Below are 19,362 nucleotides of genomic sequence, written 5' to 3'. Positions count from 1 at the left end.
ATGAAGCAGCTGAGGATGGTTGAGCCTAGAGCATTACCCTGAGGAACTCTTGTTAAGGTGTTCTGGAGCTGAGATGACCTACTTCCAACAAACACAACCAACTTCTCTTGTGCCAGGTATGACTCCAACCAGAGAATCATTTTCCTCCTGATTTCCATTCACTCCAGTTTTGCTCAGGCTCCTTGATGCCATGCTCAGTCAAATGCAGTCCTGATGGTAAGGCAGTCACTGTCATGTCCCTTTTGGAATTCAGCTATTTTGTCCATGTTTGAACCAAAACTGCAATGAGGTCAGAAGCTGAGCAGGTCTCAGACTGAACATTATTAAGCAGGTTATTGCAGAGATAGTGCGTTATTATCATTATTGGGTGATCCAAATTGTTTCATCCCTAAATGTGCTAATTTCCTAGAAATTGTATGGGTTCTAATCATACCCTTCAAAAAACAAACTATTTAATCCAGAAAAGTTCCAACCATCTTGATACCTTCCAGTTTTTTCAGGTAGTCCTTAAACAAAATATATATTTTCAACAAAAAGATTGTAGAAGTTTCTTGATTGTTAACAGGATGTACAGCTAAGTGGCAAATGTATTTTAATTGTTATTGATTCTGTCAGGAGGAGTGCACTGATAATCACTATTCCATGGCCCATATTGAAATTGTAAATGGTTTATTGAACTATCAAAATATTCACTTTGTCTCTCTTTTGTACGGCTATTCAAAGTAAAATAAGTGTCCATTAAGCTTCTTGAAGGAATTAAAAATAACTTATTATAAACAAGAAGGAAAAGTGGTTAGCAACTAAATTCTTATTTAAAATTAAACCATAATCCCATAATCCAAAGCACATGCAATCATACACAGACAAGACAAAACAACAATATCAGCAGCAATATCATGGATTTGAAAAAATGGACAAAAAAGGAATAACACCCTTGAGTCAAGGGTACAAATTCAAAAAATAGAATGGGCTAACCTCTCAACACTGTGATACCCTGTCGACAAGAAGAAATTACTGCTAATTGCAGAGTGATGAAAAATCTTCAGACCAGATTTCAGTTTCAGATGGGAAATGTATGGAAGTCTAGATATTTGACCTGTATCAGGTTTCAAACTACTTCACTGAGAGAACGAGAGCTTGTAGTTAGTTTTGGTTTGCGATTTGTCTCTTTTACTGAAAGAGAAAGTCCTGTAATTTTCACTGCAAGCTATTTCAGCAACTGACAGTGTAGGTCTGTGAAAACACCCAGCAATTTGACCCCATTTAGAAGCCACTTTCTTCCCACTTGTTCTTGAGTCAAAGACCATGTGGTTATATTCAACATCCAGTAGAAATTACAGGACTCTATCTCATCTCTTGGATTTAAAGTATTTTAGTTTGGAACCCAAATGCAGTGAGCAATTAGGGATGTGTATATTGTTTGTAAAAGATCACTTATTTTCTTTTTTTGAGACTATGAACTGAAACAATGATTGGATGTTTGCAACGTAAAAATATTGAGTGGGGTATGATTTTTAGGCTGTGCAATGCAACATTGCTTTTTGAAATTGAAAGTGAAAGAATTTGAAACTGAATTACACTTACAGTCTTTGAGTTAAGGAAATTTTCCTGACAAGAGCCCTCTAATTTGTTGAACTGTAAAATGTTATACATTTGAAAGTGCCAAAGCAGTAGAGGAAAAAAATCTTCCAGAGTCTGCAAACAAAAAAAATCTCTACTTCCCTCCGTGTGTGGGGAAAAATCAAGAAAGTTTAAAAGAGAGAATTCTAAAGTGAGAAAATCCAGGTCCACCTGATCAACCTTCAAAACAAAGAATGTCTGTCACTCTAGAGACATGTCGTCAATGCCAGAAATCACAAAATAAAAGTGAGACAATTTAACCTATCCTTCTGGACTGGACTCTTGATCTTTGCTTAACCTGTTTATATTTTTTTCCACCACAGTGTCTCTGTAACAGTTTGACTTCGATCTGCCTTAATTTACAGTTTTGAAAGGATATCGCTTCAGTTCCATAGTGGTGGATTAGAACTGCTTTCTTCTCTTCACTTCTTTTGCTAAAGTTGGATGATTTTTATAAATGCTGTCATTGCTGAGTAATCTGCAAAACACAATATATAATTTTCCATGGTAATTTGCTTTGACTTTTTAAAACCTACCTCCTTGACCTCCCCTAACATCTCTTTAGATGGCTCGGCATCAAATTTTATCAGTAACCAGTGCTTTGTAACATCTTACATTGTTAACAGCATAGCATAAAGTAAGTAAGCTTAAGCTTAACCAACGACTTCCCTCCTTTTGAAGCTTACAATGTTTACTTCATACCCTCTCCAACTGTAACCCTGACCAATCCCATCTTGATCCATTTTCTAATGGAGTGGTGAGTTTAGAAATTACTTGTCTGCAAAATCATAAATACAAATCAAACTCTTTTATTCATTTGAAAAGTTGTCTTGATCTAATCATACTATCTTAACCATATGGTACCTAATTCCATCTATCCATTCACAACTAATCATAGTCCATGCAGAACCTTAGACATTGTGTGCACACTTATCATTTATCTCTCTGCCAAATTTATGACACTTTTGAAATATCCCATTTGTGGTTACCTTTTATTCCAGAGTTTGAAATTGATCTATACTTTCAATTATTTTAAACTGAATCTGGTTCCATTCTTATCTATATAATTGTAGCAAAATGATCATCCCTATGATTTCCCTATCCACACCCACTTCATTATCTTTCATTTCATCAACCCTCTCAATTCCTCTACTGTCTTTAAATTAGCAGGCTACTTAACCATATCCAGTACTAGGTGAACAGAAAATTCCTCCATTTAAATATTGGGAAGACCAAACCATTAAATTTTGCCAAACCATTATGGTCTCAGACACCTATTGTTATTGACCCCTCTCAGGCATCTGATTAGGCTGATCAAACTATTCACTTTCTTATTATCATAACTGACCCTTTCATGAGCTTCTGACCACATACCCATGATATACGAACACTACCTGCTTCCACTTCAGTATTAACTTCACCTCAACTTATTCTCTCATCTATTACAATTACTCTCCAATTATTCTCCTTTAAATCAAACTGTGATGAAGCTTTTGGTCTTCTGACTAAATATTTTCCCTGCGGCTCAGTATTGAATTTTACTTTATGATTCTCCTCTAAGCACCTTGAACACTTTTACTATGTTAAAGGCACTATATAAATATAAGTTGTGATTTTAAATTACTTAGATTCCTTTTTAGACTTTGAATTTGCTCTTGGAAGTACTAAAAGCTGTTTTATGAATTGGGTTTCTAATGAATTGAAGAATAAAATCCAAAAATTAGAATATCTGGAATACTTGCCTTATACAAACAATACAACAATCTAATTAGCAATATAAAATGTTTTAGATTTTGAAAATATTGTCACTTATTCTGAAGATGATTCATGTCATCCTGGTTTAGGTTACCAGAAACAATGGTTAAAAACATCATGTGGCAGATGCTTCAAGCAATTAACTTTTGTCACAAGCGCAATGTGAGTCATTATTAAATTTGTACCATTATTCTGACAATCAAATTGTTGTATCTCAGTATTAGATTGTTTTGACAACATAAACCTTATGAGGAGATATGTTGTTTTTTCCAAAAATATTAAAGTTTTTGACTTAGCAGTTGACAAGAGAAAACTTTAAGAACTGTGAAAGATGATGCAACAAATAACAATGTGTGGTAGATTAAATATTAATAACATATTTAAAGATTGTAATTGTGCCTAGTTTTAAAATAATATTAATATTCAAGAAGGATCTATTCAAGGCAAGAAATGTGGTAATATATGTACTTACATCCTTAAATTAACATCTTGTGGAAAGAAAACTAACCAATTTTTCTTTTTAATTGCTATTTCTCTTACAGTGTATCCATAGAGACATCAAGCCAGAAAATATTCTAATTACTAGACAAGGAGTCATTAAGCTCTGTGACTTTGGATTTGCAAGAATACTAAGTATACCATTTTTTATATTTACATTTTTATATTGACAAGTATTACATATAGAAAAAGAAATATTGAGTGCTTATTCCTATTTCTAACCTTTTTCTAAGTTTTTAATCACTTAACATACTCTCTAACCTGGTATAATATAAATTTGAATTCTGTGAAATTTCCCCTTATCGTTAAAAGTATTTTGTCGAGTAAGATTCACAGTGACTGGTTTGCCTTGACTTATCTCTTGCAATTTCCTGCACTTTGCCTCATTACTTATTAAACCAAGCACTTCTGGATGTTCTCAGGGAATTGTGCTTCTGGATAAGTAAAAATACTCACCACTGCCAGGATCTTCAGGCATACGTGCTGCTTATGCTGTATTTAAAGGCTAGTTGCACCACTTCAGATGCTGTAAACCAGGAACACTGTTGTATTTGAACGTCTACTTTCAGTACATGATCCAGAGGGAAGGAAAGTTTGCTCTCCACTTTGTGAACAGGAAGCTGAATATCTTGGTGGATGGAATGATGGAAAACTGCAGTCCTTTTTTCCAGGTGGCCAGCACAGGAGCCCAGGTTAGTGCTGTGTTCTGGTGAAGCAGGATCCTGGATATGCAGGAAGGAGCTCATTCTGGTGAGCACACCACTGATATGTCTCTGCAGCTGGTCAAAGAAGAAACACTCCAGGTCTCTGGCACTCAGAAAACTACTGGAGATCAGCCATCTATTCAACTCCAGGCACAAAACAGGTCCTTGTTCACGTCCATTGATGATTTTGTCAATGCACAGACAGGCACAAGAACATCAAACAAATTTATCAGAAGCGCTTGCTAAGCTGAATCTAAGAAAGGAGGAGTCCACCACTGATGTTATTGGTATTGTGCTGACTACAAAGCAAGAGGGGTCAAGGAGCTTGTTTCTCACTCCAGGTGTATCTTCCTCCCAGGTAGTGCCATCATCTAGCCAGATGGAGGAAGAGCAATATTTTGGACCCAGATGCTTCTTCTCAAGATTCTGCAGGTGTGCTGAGCTCGTCTACCTCTCCTTGGCTGTGACGTCAAAGTCTGCAGCAGTTCAAGCTGAGGAGAGTGAGTTTGCATCTGTGCAGGAGACTTTCAGTAGGCCTGAATTCTCTAGATCCAAAGGCACCAGGGGATGACTGTCCAAGTCTTCCAAGCTAACAAGCCCAACCACAGAGCAGGCTACCTCCACCTCAGCTGAAGAGGTTGCGACTATCCAATCTCTTGGAGTTGGAAAAGAAGAAAAACAAAATGTATGAGGGAACAAAAGTGGCACACCTTTCACTTTTGTAAATATATCTTTACTTGTATTGTTAAGATGTTTGTTGCTGTATAACTTTCACTATTGGACCTGCATAAGTCACACCCAAATGAAAGGGGAACAACTTTTTAGCCATCTCAAAAGAAAATAAGGTGATCATCCCTTTCTTATTTCTCAGTTCACCCAAATAACTTCACTGGACTTACTTCCTGGAATGTCTTCTCTAAGTACAGCCATAATGTTTTCCCTAACCAAAAACACCACTTCCCCTCCACTCTTGCCCCCCTTTCTAACCTTCCTATTGCATCTGTACTTTGGAACATTAAGTTGCCAGTCCTATCCATCCCTGAGCCACTTTTCTGTAATAACTATGATATCCCAGACCCATGATCCCATCCTTGTCCTGAGTTCATAAGCCTTATCTGTCAAGCTTCTTGCATTGAAATAAATGCAGTTTAACTATCAGTCCCATCTTGTTCTCTGCCTTGCTCCTGCCTGCCTTGACTGTTTGACTTGCTCCTTTTTTCTACTGAACCAGACTTATCTTTTTTCTCACTATCTTTGTGTCCCTCTGTCTTACTGGTTTAAAGCCTCTGAAGTAGCACTAGCAAATCTCCCTGTCAGTATATTAATCCCCTTCCAATTCAGGTGCAATCTGTCCTTATACAGATCACTTCTACCACAGAAGAGATTCCAATGACTCAAAAACGTGAATCCTTCTCCCCTGCACCAGCTCCTCAATCTCACATTCATCTGCTCTGTCCTCCCATTCCTACTTGCATAAGCACATGACACCAGCGTAATCCAGATATTACTACCCTTAGAGGACCTATTTTTTAACTTCTTTGAGGTTAAAACGGCTCTTGATCAGATCAGCCAGTGGTCCAAGGAGTGGCTGATACAATTTAATTTAGATAAACGTGTGGTGTTTCATTTTGGAAAGGCAAATCAGGGCAGTACTTATACAATTAATGTTAAGGTCCATGGATGTTGGCATCCGGCATGTGCTAAGCTCATCACATCATCATGGTACATCACTGATCCAATTATAATACACTTCTGAACTGTAATGTTGCTTTTTGGAGTACTCTTTGCATTCATTGCAATGCTGTCGTAAAGGCACTTTATGTGTAGGGACATGCACCCAGCTCATGGACAGGACCAGGGAGTGTCTCGGAGCTACTCACTCACTCCTCTACTCACTTAGTGCACATTTGGATGCTTACAGCACCCCTGCCCTGCCTTGCCATTTTGCATGTTGCCCCTTCAATCAGATCTTAAAGCTCACAATATTTCTTTCTTGCCTTACTCTTCAGTACAGACAAAAGGTCAGGGAGCTTGTCATGGTTGTCAGCAATCATCAGGTGAAGGCGTGGTCTGTTTGTTGTGTGGCACTGTTCTATCTCAAAATCACACCTACAATAGTGCCATAAACCTATTTTGGCAAACACACTGCATATGCATCAACAAAATGGCCATGTCTCAATGTCAAAGAGGAGTAGGTGTGTTAATTCAACCTTGGCAGGCTTGCAGCATTTACTCTGTAATTAAGCCATAAAGTACAGCAGAGGAAGAAGGTTCAGTTGGCTGGACAGCTGGTTTTGCCATACATGGTGATACCAAAAGCAGGGGCTCAGTTTCCACACTGCCAAGGCTACCATGAAGGAGTCGCTTTCTCAACCTCTCACCTCACATGAGTGTGGTGACCCTCATGTTAAACCACCAACAGTCATCTCTCTCTAATAAAGGAGTAGCTGTATGGTCCAATAGAACTATGGAAACTTTACCTTTACATTTAAAGCAGTGGGTCTCAATACTAAGGAATAAACTAGTGCCCTATATTGATTACAATTAAGGAGATAGTTATTATGTTGGATTAATTGATTAATATACTTTGTTTACTTGATCATGATTAAAACTAAATATAAAACATGATTCCCCCTCATACCTGAAAGTGTCACTTATAGTGGGATAAAGCTCAAACTTGGCCATTGGACAACTTTGCAGCCCAGCTCTATGGTGTTTTTACTCAATTCTTAGATATAGACTTGAGCAAATATAATTTGTTATGGACCAGACCAAAACCCCTCAAAATATATCAAGGAGATAGCCTAGACCTTGTCTTATATCTTATAAAAATATAAACAAAAAACATAAATTTAATTCCATCAAAATATTAAACAAAATAATATATATATTTGACTACTAATCATGAACTGTTCCAATATTGCAGCATCTCATAAACACACCCTTGGCAAAAGCAAATTCAGTAAAACATATTCTCATGTGCTGTCTCCAGACCTGGAGAATGGAATACTGAAAGAGACATGTTTTTGGCTGCAGTAGAGAGAGAGCTGGATCTATCAGCTTCAACTTCATAAACCCCAATTGAAAGAAAAACTAAAACCCAGGGATTGTGTGAGTCTGACTCTACCTATTCATACTTCTTTTATTCAATAAAGAAAACTACTGAGGGAGCTCAAAGTTATTTCCCCATTGTTTCAAAGCAGACATTGTGCCAATGCCCCTCTTCAAGAGAAACAGGACAAAAAAATCTCTTAAAGGCACATATCATCACACATTGAAAAACAATCAAATAAAATCTAGTTCCTTGTTGGAGATTCTACGCATTCAGTTTCTGTATAGTATTAGGAGCCAGGTTATCCTTATAATCCTTATTTTCAATGAGCAGAAAACTAAAAAAAGATGAGAAGTCAGGGAAAATTGGAGTTACTATGACCTTTATAAAAAGCACTTTTTGGATTTGAAAGTGAAAATGTAACGGCAAGGTACCTATAATAAATAAATGCAATGGTTATTTTTTGAAATTATACATTATTTACTTGTATTGGAATTATTTTTGATTTATAATATGACTTTGTGATAAAGTTATTTAAAGTATGTTCATATATATGATTTAGTTTGGGTTTATGTGATTTTACAACAAATTGTTAATGGATAGAAGCTTGGCTGTCTATTAGAAAGCAGAGAGTGGAGATAAAATGTCTTTCTCAGGGTGGCAGTTGGTGACAAGTGGTGTTCCACAAGGCTCAGTGCTGGGGTCACAGCTTTTTACTTTATACTTTAATGGTCTTGATGAAGGAACCGAGAGCGCTCTGGCTATATTTGCAGACAATACAAAGATAGGTGGAGGGACAGGTAGCATTGAGGAGGTGGGAGATTGCAGAAGGTTGGACAGGTTAGGAGAGTGGGCTAAGAAGGAGCAGAAAGAGTACATTATGGGAAAGTGTGAGGCCATGCACTTTGATAGGAAGAATAGAGGCATGGACTATTCAAAACGGGGAGAAAATTCAGAAGTCTGAAGTGCAAAGAAACTTGGGAGTTCAAATCCAGAATTCTCTCAAAGTAAACTTGCGGGTTGAGTCAGTAGTTAAGAAGGCAAATGCAATGATGGCATTTACTTTGAGAGGATTTGAATCTAAAAGCAGGTATGTACTTTTGAGGCTCAATAACAATCTGTTCAGACCACATTTGGAGTATTGTGCATAGTTTTGGGCCCCATATCTTAGGAAGGATGTACTTGCCTTGGAGCGTGTTCAGAGGAGGTTCACGACAGTGATCCCAGGAATGAAAAGCTTAACATATGAGGAACATTTGTGGACTCTGGGTCAATACTCGATAGGGTTTAGAAGGATGAGGGGGAAATTAAGAGAAACATACAAAACACTGAATGGCCAGGACAGAGTGAACATTGGGAGAATGGTTCCATTGGTAGGAGAGACTAGGACCCGAGGGCACAGCCTTAGAGTAAAGGGAAGACCTTTTAGAACAGAGATAAGAAGAAACTTCTTCAGCCATAGAGTGGTGAATCAATGGAATTCATTGCCACAGAAGGCTATCAGGTCTTTGAGTATATTTAAGACTGAGATAGATAGGTTCTTGATTATTAAAGAGATTAAGGGTTACGGGGAGAAAGCGGAAGAATGGGGTTGAGAAACTTATCAACCATGATTGAATGGCGGAGCAGACTCAATGGACTGTGACCTAATTTCTGCTCCTATGTCTTATGGTCTTATAAACCTACCTGTGGCAGCAAGTGAATTTTCAGACTCCATCTTCAGGCTTCATTTCATGTGAAATTAAATCATTTTTTTTTCCCTGAACAGCAGGTCCTGGAGATGATTACACTGACTATGTAGCAACCCGTTGGTACCGAGCCCCAGAGCTCCTTGTGGGAGATACACAATATGATGCTGCAGTAGACATCTGGGCTGTAGGTACTGTTTTTGCAGAGTTGGTGTCTGGGCAAGCATTATGGCCTGGGAAATCAGATGTGGACCAAATCTACTTGATAATAAGGACTCTGGGTAAACTATTTATCATCATATAATCATTTATGTTTGTTGATATGACTGTGATGCCTATGTAACAATTATCGCATAATTTCATTTACTTTCTTTCAGGTAAACTCATCCCAAGGCATGAGCATATATTCAGAAATAACCAATTTTTTCAGGATGTTAATTTACCAGAGCCAGATTCTGAGGATATGGTAAGTTGTGCACTACTAAAGGTATAATAATACATCTTTTGACAGTACACATGAGCTTGAAATCACAGTATTCCATACAAATATAATCACTTTAAAAGCCAAGTTCTTCTTAACTTTTTAACTTTATCTTAGTGTACTGAAAATATGCACGGTGGCTCAGCAGTTAGCACTGCTGCCTCACAGCACCAGGGTCCCAGGTTCAATTCTAGCCTTGGGTGGCTGTCTGTGTGGAGTTTGCATATTCTCCCCATGTCTGTGTGGGTTTCCTCCAGGTGCTCCTGTTTCCTCGTGCAGGTCAGGTGAATTGGCCATGCTAAATTGCCCATAGTGTTTAGGTGCATTAGTCAGAGGGAAATGGGTCTGGGTGGGTTACTCTTCGGAGGGATGGTGTGGACTGGTTGGGCCGAAGGGCCTGTTTCCACACTGTAGGGAATCTAATCTAAAGGATAGGCGTGCTGCTAACCTCTCTCTCCCAAGTTTACCACCACTATGAGATCTGTTTTAATCTCCTAATTACAGAAAATCTAGGAAAAACTCAATAGGTCAGGCAGCATCTCTCTTTCTTTTTCTGGGTCTCCTTGGGTATTTTTTTCTCAATGAGAAGAATTCTTCAATGCTGCGTGATATGTTTAGAAGGGGTAGAGGAGAGGATTGAATGTAAGAGAGAGGCAACAGTTGGAAAAAGGCAGTTAAGATATGAATTACTCTTGCAGTTACTTCAGTGCTCTCCATTTCATTTTCCTATCCATGATGTAGTAGTAGTAATTCATTCAAAAGACCAGATTCTATAGATACGTCCAACTCTATACTCAAGGATAATCTTCCCAAATGAGGTAGACAGTCTGATCTAAGGATTCCTGCCCCATTCTAGTTTTATGGGATTGTTATAGTCCCAGGATAAAGGGGTGGATGGTGAGTCTACTTCATTACCAAATGGCCATTTTAGATGTTCCACTACTTCAATAGAGTCTGCCTGTTTTGGCAAGAGATATGGTTCAGAAGAGCTGGGAATCTCAGTCATAGGTGAGGAACCAAAACAAAATCACTTGCTCCGAGAATTCTTTCACTGACAAGCTTTGAAATAATTTTGTTTTGTAAATATATTTATTTGCAAATTTTTTTAACTTCACAAACAAACATATAAAATTATTGAAAAATACAATCAATAACAAATATCAGTATAATAAAAACAAAAAACCCCACAAATTACAATACAAATACCATCTACCAACTATTAACCGATCCTATAATACAAAACAAACCCTAACATTGTGCAAAGCAACACCAAAAAAAAGAAAGAAAAGCAAAAAATAAACAAATAAAAAACCACAAAATACAGAACAACTATGCTTGGCGCAAAGCGCCCAAACAAAGGAAAGGGAGCATTGTATATATACCCCTATTAACTCAGGAGACCCCTCTAGGGCCCAGGGCTTGACAAATCTAACCAACCTGGTTAGACAAATGCCCTAGTTAAGATAACTGACAAATCTATATCCAAATAACTCAAGTAGGGCTGCCATGTCTTGTAAAAATGGTCTGTTGTGTGGTGCACCATGTTTGTAAAAAAACGTCCAAGGGAATGTGCTCCATAATTACTTTCTGCCATCCCAGCAAGCCCGGCGGGTTCTCAGACACCCAATCATCAGAATATTCTTCCGTGCACAGTATGCAAGAATACTAAATAGTTTCTTCCCATGCCCGTCTAAAGATGGTAAATTTGGTAAGAGGAGAGATAAAGGGCCTATTTTGACTTCAATCCTCAATACTCTCCCTATCTCTCCCCCCACAGCACTCCAATAAAAACGGAGCCTGTGGCATGTCCAGAAGCAATGGGTAAGAGTACCTACACTTATTTTACATTTGGGGCATATTGAAGATGCCCCTTTTTTAAACTTCGCCAGACGGTCTGGTGCCAGATGAGCCCTGTGCAGAACTATTAACTCCGTAGGGCATGTCCTATTACAGATTGAGATCTTTCAAGCATTCTCCCATATGTTCTCCCATGTTTCAGAAGAGATCTCCACTCCTAGCTCTTGCTCCCAGACCTCACATAACCGGTTAATATCCTGCCAGGCCCTGCCACCCAGCAGGCGATAGAGGGCACTAACCGAAAGGGTGCTTGTGGAGCGTAGCAACAACCTTTCTGTATCAGGTTTATAGGGCTTAGTGAGAAGCGTAGTCTTCTTCTGGATGAAATCCCTAACCTGAAAAAAATGGAAAAGATCTCTGCTGGGTAACCCGTATTTGCGGCTCAGTTGCTCGAAAGACATCATAACCTCCCCTTTAAACAAGTCTCTCAAACTAGAAACTCCTGTCGCTGCCCATAGTTTGAACTCTGAGTCCATCGTCCCTGGTCGGAGCCCTAACATGCCAACTATAGGTGTAAGTGGTGAAGTCTTGGATTAACAACCCTCACTCTGACATGTCGCCCTCCATGCCTTGACTGTACTAATGACAATGGGATTCCGGCAATGGTCCATAACTGCCCTCATCTTATCCGTGAACAATAGGTTAATAAGAGGGCACTTTGCTTGGGAGGCCTCAATATCCAGCCATATTGAGTTTGGATTGTTACCTACCCAATCGCAGACAAAGGACAGCAGGGAACTCAATTGATCCTTCTGATGTCTGGGAAATCAAATCTTCCCCCACCTTGAGACAACTGCAATTTAATAAGTTTGATGAGGGACCGCCCACGATGCCAGACAAAGGAACCAAACCACCCCATAAGCTTCCACAGCATTGACCTGGGAAACATTATAGGGAGCATACACATGGGATAAAGCAAACGAGGAAGAACATTCATCTTAATGAGAGATATTCGGCTCAGTCATGAAATTGGAAGAACCTCCCATCTCTGGAGATCTTATCTAATATTGTCAAGCAAGTGAGCAAAGTTAATCTGAGATAACAGATCAACTTGGGGGTAATAAAAATGCCTAGGTATCGGAACCCTGTCCGTGACCACTTAAAAAGGAACTTAAAGCCACCTTCAACTTCTGGCACACCCTTAATGTTCCCCAAAGGCATAGCCTCCGATTTTGCAAAGTTAATGTTATATCCTGAAATAGCCCCAATTGAATTGATACATTGTATCAAATGGAGTATGGAGGTCATCGGGTTCGATAAAAACAGAAGGACATCATCCGCGTACAATGTAATTTTGTGTGCCCTTGATCCTACTTCCGGAGCGGTTATGTGGATGTTCTGACGAATGGCCTCTGCCACTGTAAACAACAACGGGGAAAGGGGGCAGCCTTGCTGACTACCCCTACCAATCCTAAAATTCCCAGACTTCACCCTGTTGATGACGACCGCAGCCAGGGTGGTGATAAAAAACCTCCACCCAACCCAAACTGTCCGAAGACATAAAAATGATATGGCCATTCCACCCGGTAAAACGCTTTCTCTGCATGTAAGGAAATTACCAATCCCTGAATCGATCGTTGCTGACAAACTTGGACCATATTCAGCAACCTTCTGATATTATTAGAGGACCTAGGGGCCCCTTGTAAGGCCTGTCTGGTCCTCTTTAATAATATGGGGCAACACACTTTCCAATCTCAGTACCAGGATCTTAGACAGAATCTTGAAATCTGAATTTAATAGAGAAATAGGCCTGTACGAGGCACAATCATCGGGAACCTTCCTCTTCTAAAGAATTGAGGAAATATTGGCTTCTCTCAAAGATGGTTTGCTTGCTCCTTTTCCCTTTGGCATCCTTCCCACTCCCAAATATTAACAAATATGTGATCTGTAAGGTTTTAAATTAACAATTCCACCGCATAAGTTGGCAATAAAACAGCAGTATGTCTTGGCTGTTCGGCAGAACTGTCCACAGCAGTTTTACAGAATCGCCACCATCTTGCCGAGTCTCTGAAATAATTTTTAATTGCTGTCAATAGTGAGGTGCTGTATGATATGTTTTCCCTGCAGTAACTGCTTATAAAGCTTTGTCTTTCAAAGGTAAATTTGCCTTTCGATTGATTACCATTGTATAAGTGTTAACTTGCATTATATTTTACAATGGACAACATTTGCATAAAACATTCAAAACTGTATAAAAATATGCTGTGAATCTCTCCAAACATGTTTAAACGTCCACCAAATTTTAGCTTGGATAAAAAAAATGGCCCTGCCATTGAAATTGAGAAACATTTATTGTTTGGCAGGTAATTTTCTTTGAAATAGAAAGTAAAAAGTAGCCACGATTATGAAAAGGCCATTTGGTATTTTGGTTTCAATTGACTACATTGCTGACATTTCCTATCATTTGTTTTAATAGCTGGAGCTGTTTGAATGCTCAGAAATTGGAATTTCAAAAGGCCCAGAACTACTTATTTAGTCTACATTTTGAAAGAGAGCTTTAATAAATTGTGAAGGAAATAATTTTCTTTGATATTGTCAGGTGATGAATGTATCTTTGATTTTATAACAGATGGACCACTTGAGGGAATTTATATTTTGTGAATACTTTTATGGATGAAGATTTTTTTCAGTATGAAGTGTCTTTGAAAAGACACCTCCATTAGATTGTTAGAAATTGTTTTTGCATATAAAGGTATGAGTTAGGAGCAGGAGGATGGAGTTTGGCCTTTTGAGCCTACTCCACCATTCAATAAGGTCATGTTCAATCTGACTATTGCTTGAACTCTGCTTTTCTGCTTAACCCCAGTATGCTTTGACTTCCTTATTAGTAAATTACCTACCTTGCCTTGTTCAATATATTCAAAAATATTCAATGCCTCCATTATGGTCGCTGGCCCCAAAGTGCTCCCCCACTGACACCTCAGTCACCTGCCCTGCCTCATTTCCCAAGAGTAGGTCAAGTTTTGCACCTTCTCTAGTAGGTACACTTATATACTGAATCACAACATTTTCTTGTACACACTTAACAAATTCCTCTCTTCCTGATGTACTTGTGGTCAAAGGTGTTTTCTTTACAAACGTTTCCACAAATGACAGGTAATATGGAACGATGCAACTACTTGGAGCATTCTGTAACACCAAGGCTATACCCATATTTTGCATCACCGAGGGCAGGTAGTGACACTCAACATTTACATACAGACAGTCTACGCACAGCTTGATGCAGCTGCACATAAAGGTGGCTATCAGGACGAGGACTACATTGTGTGTTTTTCTCCCTCCTTATCTAGAGCTTTGTGCAAACATGGTCCATCTTTGACTTCCAGGTCAAGTGGAAGATAGATTGGGTGACTGCAAAGGTGTAGGTTTGGGAATGGGATAGACTTCACCATGTGCAACAACACAGATTACCTCACACCTGATGGCCAGGTTTTTACTCACAATGAAGAGGGAGCAGTGCTCCCATAAGCCCAGTTTCTGCCTCCCCTTGGCACTATGCTCCTCCCATGTTTTCATATTTAGTAAATCCATTTCACATCAGGAATGCAGCTTGAGAGCAAAATTTTCAAATTGCAAATTTCAAAGTACAATAGATGTAAAGTTCTCTATACAGCATGTTTCACTATGTGGTGCCTCAAACATTTTCATTGCGCGACATACAATATATATTCTTTCTGAAGCACCAGCCTGAGAGGCATTACAGTTCCCAAACCCATGGCATATTACATATATATTGGTCCTAGGCAGTGACCTTCTCCATTATGCTACTACAATGGCTGCTGCAAGCTTTAGTGCTGAACCTGGAAATCTGACAGTCTGCAAAACTCACTTGAAAGCAATTGCTTGCACTGGAAGAACAATACGTTTCAGGCAAACCAAAGGTGTGTTTCACCAAATTAATGGTCCTCCAGGTGCTGTTGATATCTGCCTCATACAATATAGCTCATGTAATATAGAGTCATATGTCACAGAGTTGTTCAGGATGAACCTTTTCAAAAACCCTTGTATCTCTCTCAAGACCTTTTTTACAAAGGCACATTCCACAAGGAGGAATAGTGGTCTATCTCCACTACAGTCACATGTAAGGAGGATCTGACACTGAGAGCCTTTCTGACTATCAGCCAACTATGTCTTAGTGATTTTTAAAATCCAGTTTTGAAACCTATTTCAGTTTGTATACATAAATCTCTTATTCAAACCTTTCAAATCAATTAATAAAGGACAAGTACCCAAGGTGTCAGGATGGTCACCTGCATTGTTAGGCTGAAAGTATTTAATGGGTTCTTTAAGGGCTGATCAAAATGATTACAAGAAGACACATATGTTTCTATATGTGGTTAATCTACTAGCTTAATCTACTTAATATGATTTGTGCTGTAACTGTACTGTAATCATTTGTCACTACATTCATAGTCCTGACAACAACTTGATTTATTTGACGATTTTTATGGTGCAATCAACACAAACAAGACATAAAGTTGAATTACCAAATGCGTGGCCATTTTGAAGAAGTGTCTTAAAGGGGAACAAAGAAATAGAAAAAGGCACAGAATTTTTTTTGGGTGCGGGTTACGGTCCAGAGCTTAGACTTTTGACAGTTTCCACTGGTGGAACAAGGGAGAAAGTGAACACTGCAGATGCTGGGGATCAGAGTCGAAGAGTGTGATGCTGGAAAAGCACAGCTAGTCAGGCAGCGTCCGAGGAGCAAGTTTATTCTATCCTTAGAAAATATTTACCAAAGGTCCTTACTTCCTACAAAGTCCCATCCAAAAGACTGCATCTCTGACAATGAAAATTCCTTTGATACCATACTTGAGTAGAAGCCTAACTTTAGCGCTAAGAATTTGACACTGAGAAGTTTTGACACTGAGAAGTAAGAGTGCTGCTAACTGGGCTACAGCTGACATCTATTTGTAGGTCTAGTCACAAGTGCCAGCATCTGTTTGGTCATGTGAACTTAAGAACACAATCAAATTTGAAAGCTATCTCAGTTTCCATTTTGCATCAGAGGTTGTTTGACTGTGGTCACCAATAGGAATTAATTTTCTTCCTCTACAATCCTGGCCTGGTGAGTCTATTCGTAGAGCTCCAGCTCATCTAACTCAAAACTGAAAATTAAACCTGAGACCTTCTGGACCATATATCTAAATCAGGTGTGACTGCAGGAAGAAATAGAAAATGGAGAAATAAATAAAATAAAAATAATATAATGAAAAGAGGAAAGTCAAGCAAGTTCATCTCTTGACTAATGTGCTAGCAATTACCCTCCAGCTATCTAAGAGTGAATTATATTTATCCATGTTTTTAAACATGTTTAAAAGATGATTTTGGACAGCCCCTGATAGTTTATTCATTAATGCACTCTCTTTATTGGAATTGAGCTGCATAGTGCTGGGAGGTTGGCATCACTAAGCTGATACAACTGGTTTCAATTTATTTGGAACTACGTTACATTCTCGAGAAAGAAGGGGAAGACCATTAGCTTTTATTTGAGGTATTGCACTTGAGGTGATTTAGAATTTCACATTGAGTTTATGGAAATTGCAACAGACTTTGGCCAATTTATTTTCTGTAATCATTAATGGATACTTTAAAGTACATTTTATATAAATATTAAGAGTTTGCTGAAAAATGTTGTTTTTCTTATTAATGATTAACTTTTAAAGTTACAAAAAAATCTGTTTTTAGGAACCCCTAGAAGATAAGTTTCCAAACCTAAACCCTCATGCTTTGACTTTCATGAAGGTGAGAAATATTTGCTACCTTCAGTAGAATATATAGTACTTATCAATATTTTGCTTCTTTAAAGGTTTTTTTATGGAAAATTATTTATTCTGATAACAAATGATTCTTTGAGTCCATTTTAATTCAGAGTTGTTTGAAAATGGATCCAGATGACAGATGCAGCTGTGAAGACTTGTTTGAAAACCCATACTTTGATTTATATCGAGATGAAAATGAAAAATCCAGGCAATGGCTTGATGGTCGGAATCGAAAAAGACAACAGGTAGTGATAAGCTACTTTTGCCCAGTTTAACATGCAAAGCAAATATGGAATGAAAGAAATAGGAAATGGAGAAATGACATTAAGTTTATACACCATGATAAAATGGGGAAGATCAAGCTAATTAATCTTCTTGATTTGTTAACATGGAATCACATTCATAAAAAGGAAGAATGCTCAAGGTGAACTAGTCACATTGGTAAACTGCAATATAAAAAAACAAAGTGGGCATTTATTGATTTTTGCACCATCTGGAAATATAAGAATGCAGTAAGTAATGAAGTAAGAAAATTATTTAAAAATCAATAACAAATGACTGCTGGATCTCAACTCTGTCCCAGACTTTCAATCTTCAATCTTTTATTGAATTAATAAAAGTCAATTTTAACATTTTGAACAAAATATCTTAAAAATAATCAGTTATGCAATGTGGGATTTAAAATCATAATGCTAATATTAGGAGTTTCATTACTTATCAACTCAGCTGAGCATTTCACGTATGGAATCGCTGCACACCACCTTTTTAACTTGTTATTGATTTTATGAAACTTATCACACCATGACCAGCCACATTAACTATTTGTCACAAAGTATCTTTACGTATGAATTCAGGGCTTAGAATGTGGTTAAAACAATGGGTATTCTTTCACCCTTATTATCAAATCTAGAGATAACATGGTCATGTAATTGTGTTGTTAAAGTAGGGGGAACAGATTTTTAACCAAATATCCAATAAATCAGATTGTAATTGATCTCAAGCAACAGGTAGCAATGTGACGAACAAGTTTGTCAGGGCGTCAACCAACAGGTGCTGTCATGATTTGGAGATGCCGGTATTGGACTGGGGTGTACAACGTTAAAAATCTCTGAAAGCTAGATCATCCAAATAAACCTGTTGGAAGATAACTTCGTGTTGTATGATTTTTAAATAGGTGGAGTCAATGAGGAAGACAGCTGGAGCAGTTGAATGTTCTCACTGGGAAAAGGGGTGTTGTTAGTAAATAGAAGACTGATGGGAAGGGGGAGCAGAGAGACAAAGGATTCCATAGCCCAATGCAATCCATAGACACATTTCATGTACATTCTGTAAATAGTTCCTTGTTATCCTTAACTTATCTTCCTGCTTATAATGACCTGCTGCCAATGAAAAGGGAAACCTTGCTTCACAATCTTTGGGCCTTTCATATGACACACTTCATATCACAAGGTGAAAAATGTAGTTTAAGACCTGACAATTGTCATTTCAACTACTTGATTAAAGTTGCAGTGTTAATCTTTTCTGGCACTAAGCTAGCTTGCAGCCATCATCTGTGTGGCAGTCACAGAGAGGGCCAAGAATGCATATGTGTTACATCAAGTGTTGAAGATAAAAACCACCAAAACATCTCTGCAGATTAACACATGATGTAGACTTACACTTTCTTGTATCAATGTCTTTTGAAATGCACACATTAGCAAACTGACAAAAAATTTTGCTGCCTTGAATCCTTGAACTCCTACCATCTCACTTTAGCTTCCACGAACACACATATTAAAAACTTTATACCAGTGCATTGAAACTCTGCATACCTCTTCAATGTTATTCATTTAATAATGGCATTCGTTCATTTTCAAAATTCGTTAGATTTTGGAAGAATTCCAATAGACTGATGAAGCCAATTATAACCACTCTATCCAAGAAGGGAGTGGGGCAGTCAGTAGGA

The 19,362-nt window shown here is 38.2% G+C and overlaps 1 protein-coding gene across 2 annotated transcripts in view; it reads left to right on the top strand.

Annotated features, from left to right (window-relative positions):
* The window catches only part of LOC132819490 (cyclin-dependent kinase-like 4), a 65,389-nt gene that overhangs the window by 36,772 nt on the left and 9,255 nt on the right, over positions 1-19,362 (top strand). Inside the window, exons 3-8 of one of the 2 annotated variants that reach the window (XM_060831029.1) lie at positions 3,465-3,537; positions 3,918-4,008; positions 9,401-9,598; positions 9,695-9,783; positions 17,344-17,400; positions 17,528-17,662. In XM_060831029.1, coding sequence (XP_060687012.1) covers positions 3,465-3,537; positions 3,918-4,008; positions 9,401-9,598; positions 9,695-9,783; positions 17,344-17,400; positions 17,528-17,662 — 643 coding nt within the window. Of the gene's footprint in view, positions 1-3,464; positions 3,538-3,917; positions 4,009-9,397; positions 9,599-9,694; positions 9,784-17,343; positions 17,401-17,527; positions 17,663-19,362 lie in introns of both variants that reach the window. The other variant, XM_060831028.1, reaches the window with a different exon arrangement.

The sequence above is a fragment of the Hemiscyllium ocellatum genome, chromosome 10, assembly GCF_020745735.1.
Source record: "Hemiscyllium ocellatum isolate sHemOce1 chromosome 10, sHemOce1.pat.X.cur, whole genome shotgun sequence".
Lineage (NCBI taxonomy): Eukaryota > Metazoa > Chordata > Chondrichthyes > Orectolobiformes > Hemiscylliidae > Hemiscyllium > Hemiscyllium ocellatum.
Note: the sequence above shows the minus strand (reverse complement) of the source record. Positions and strands in the feature narration are given on the sequence as shown.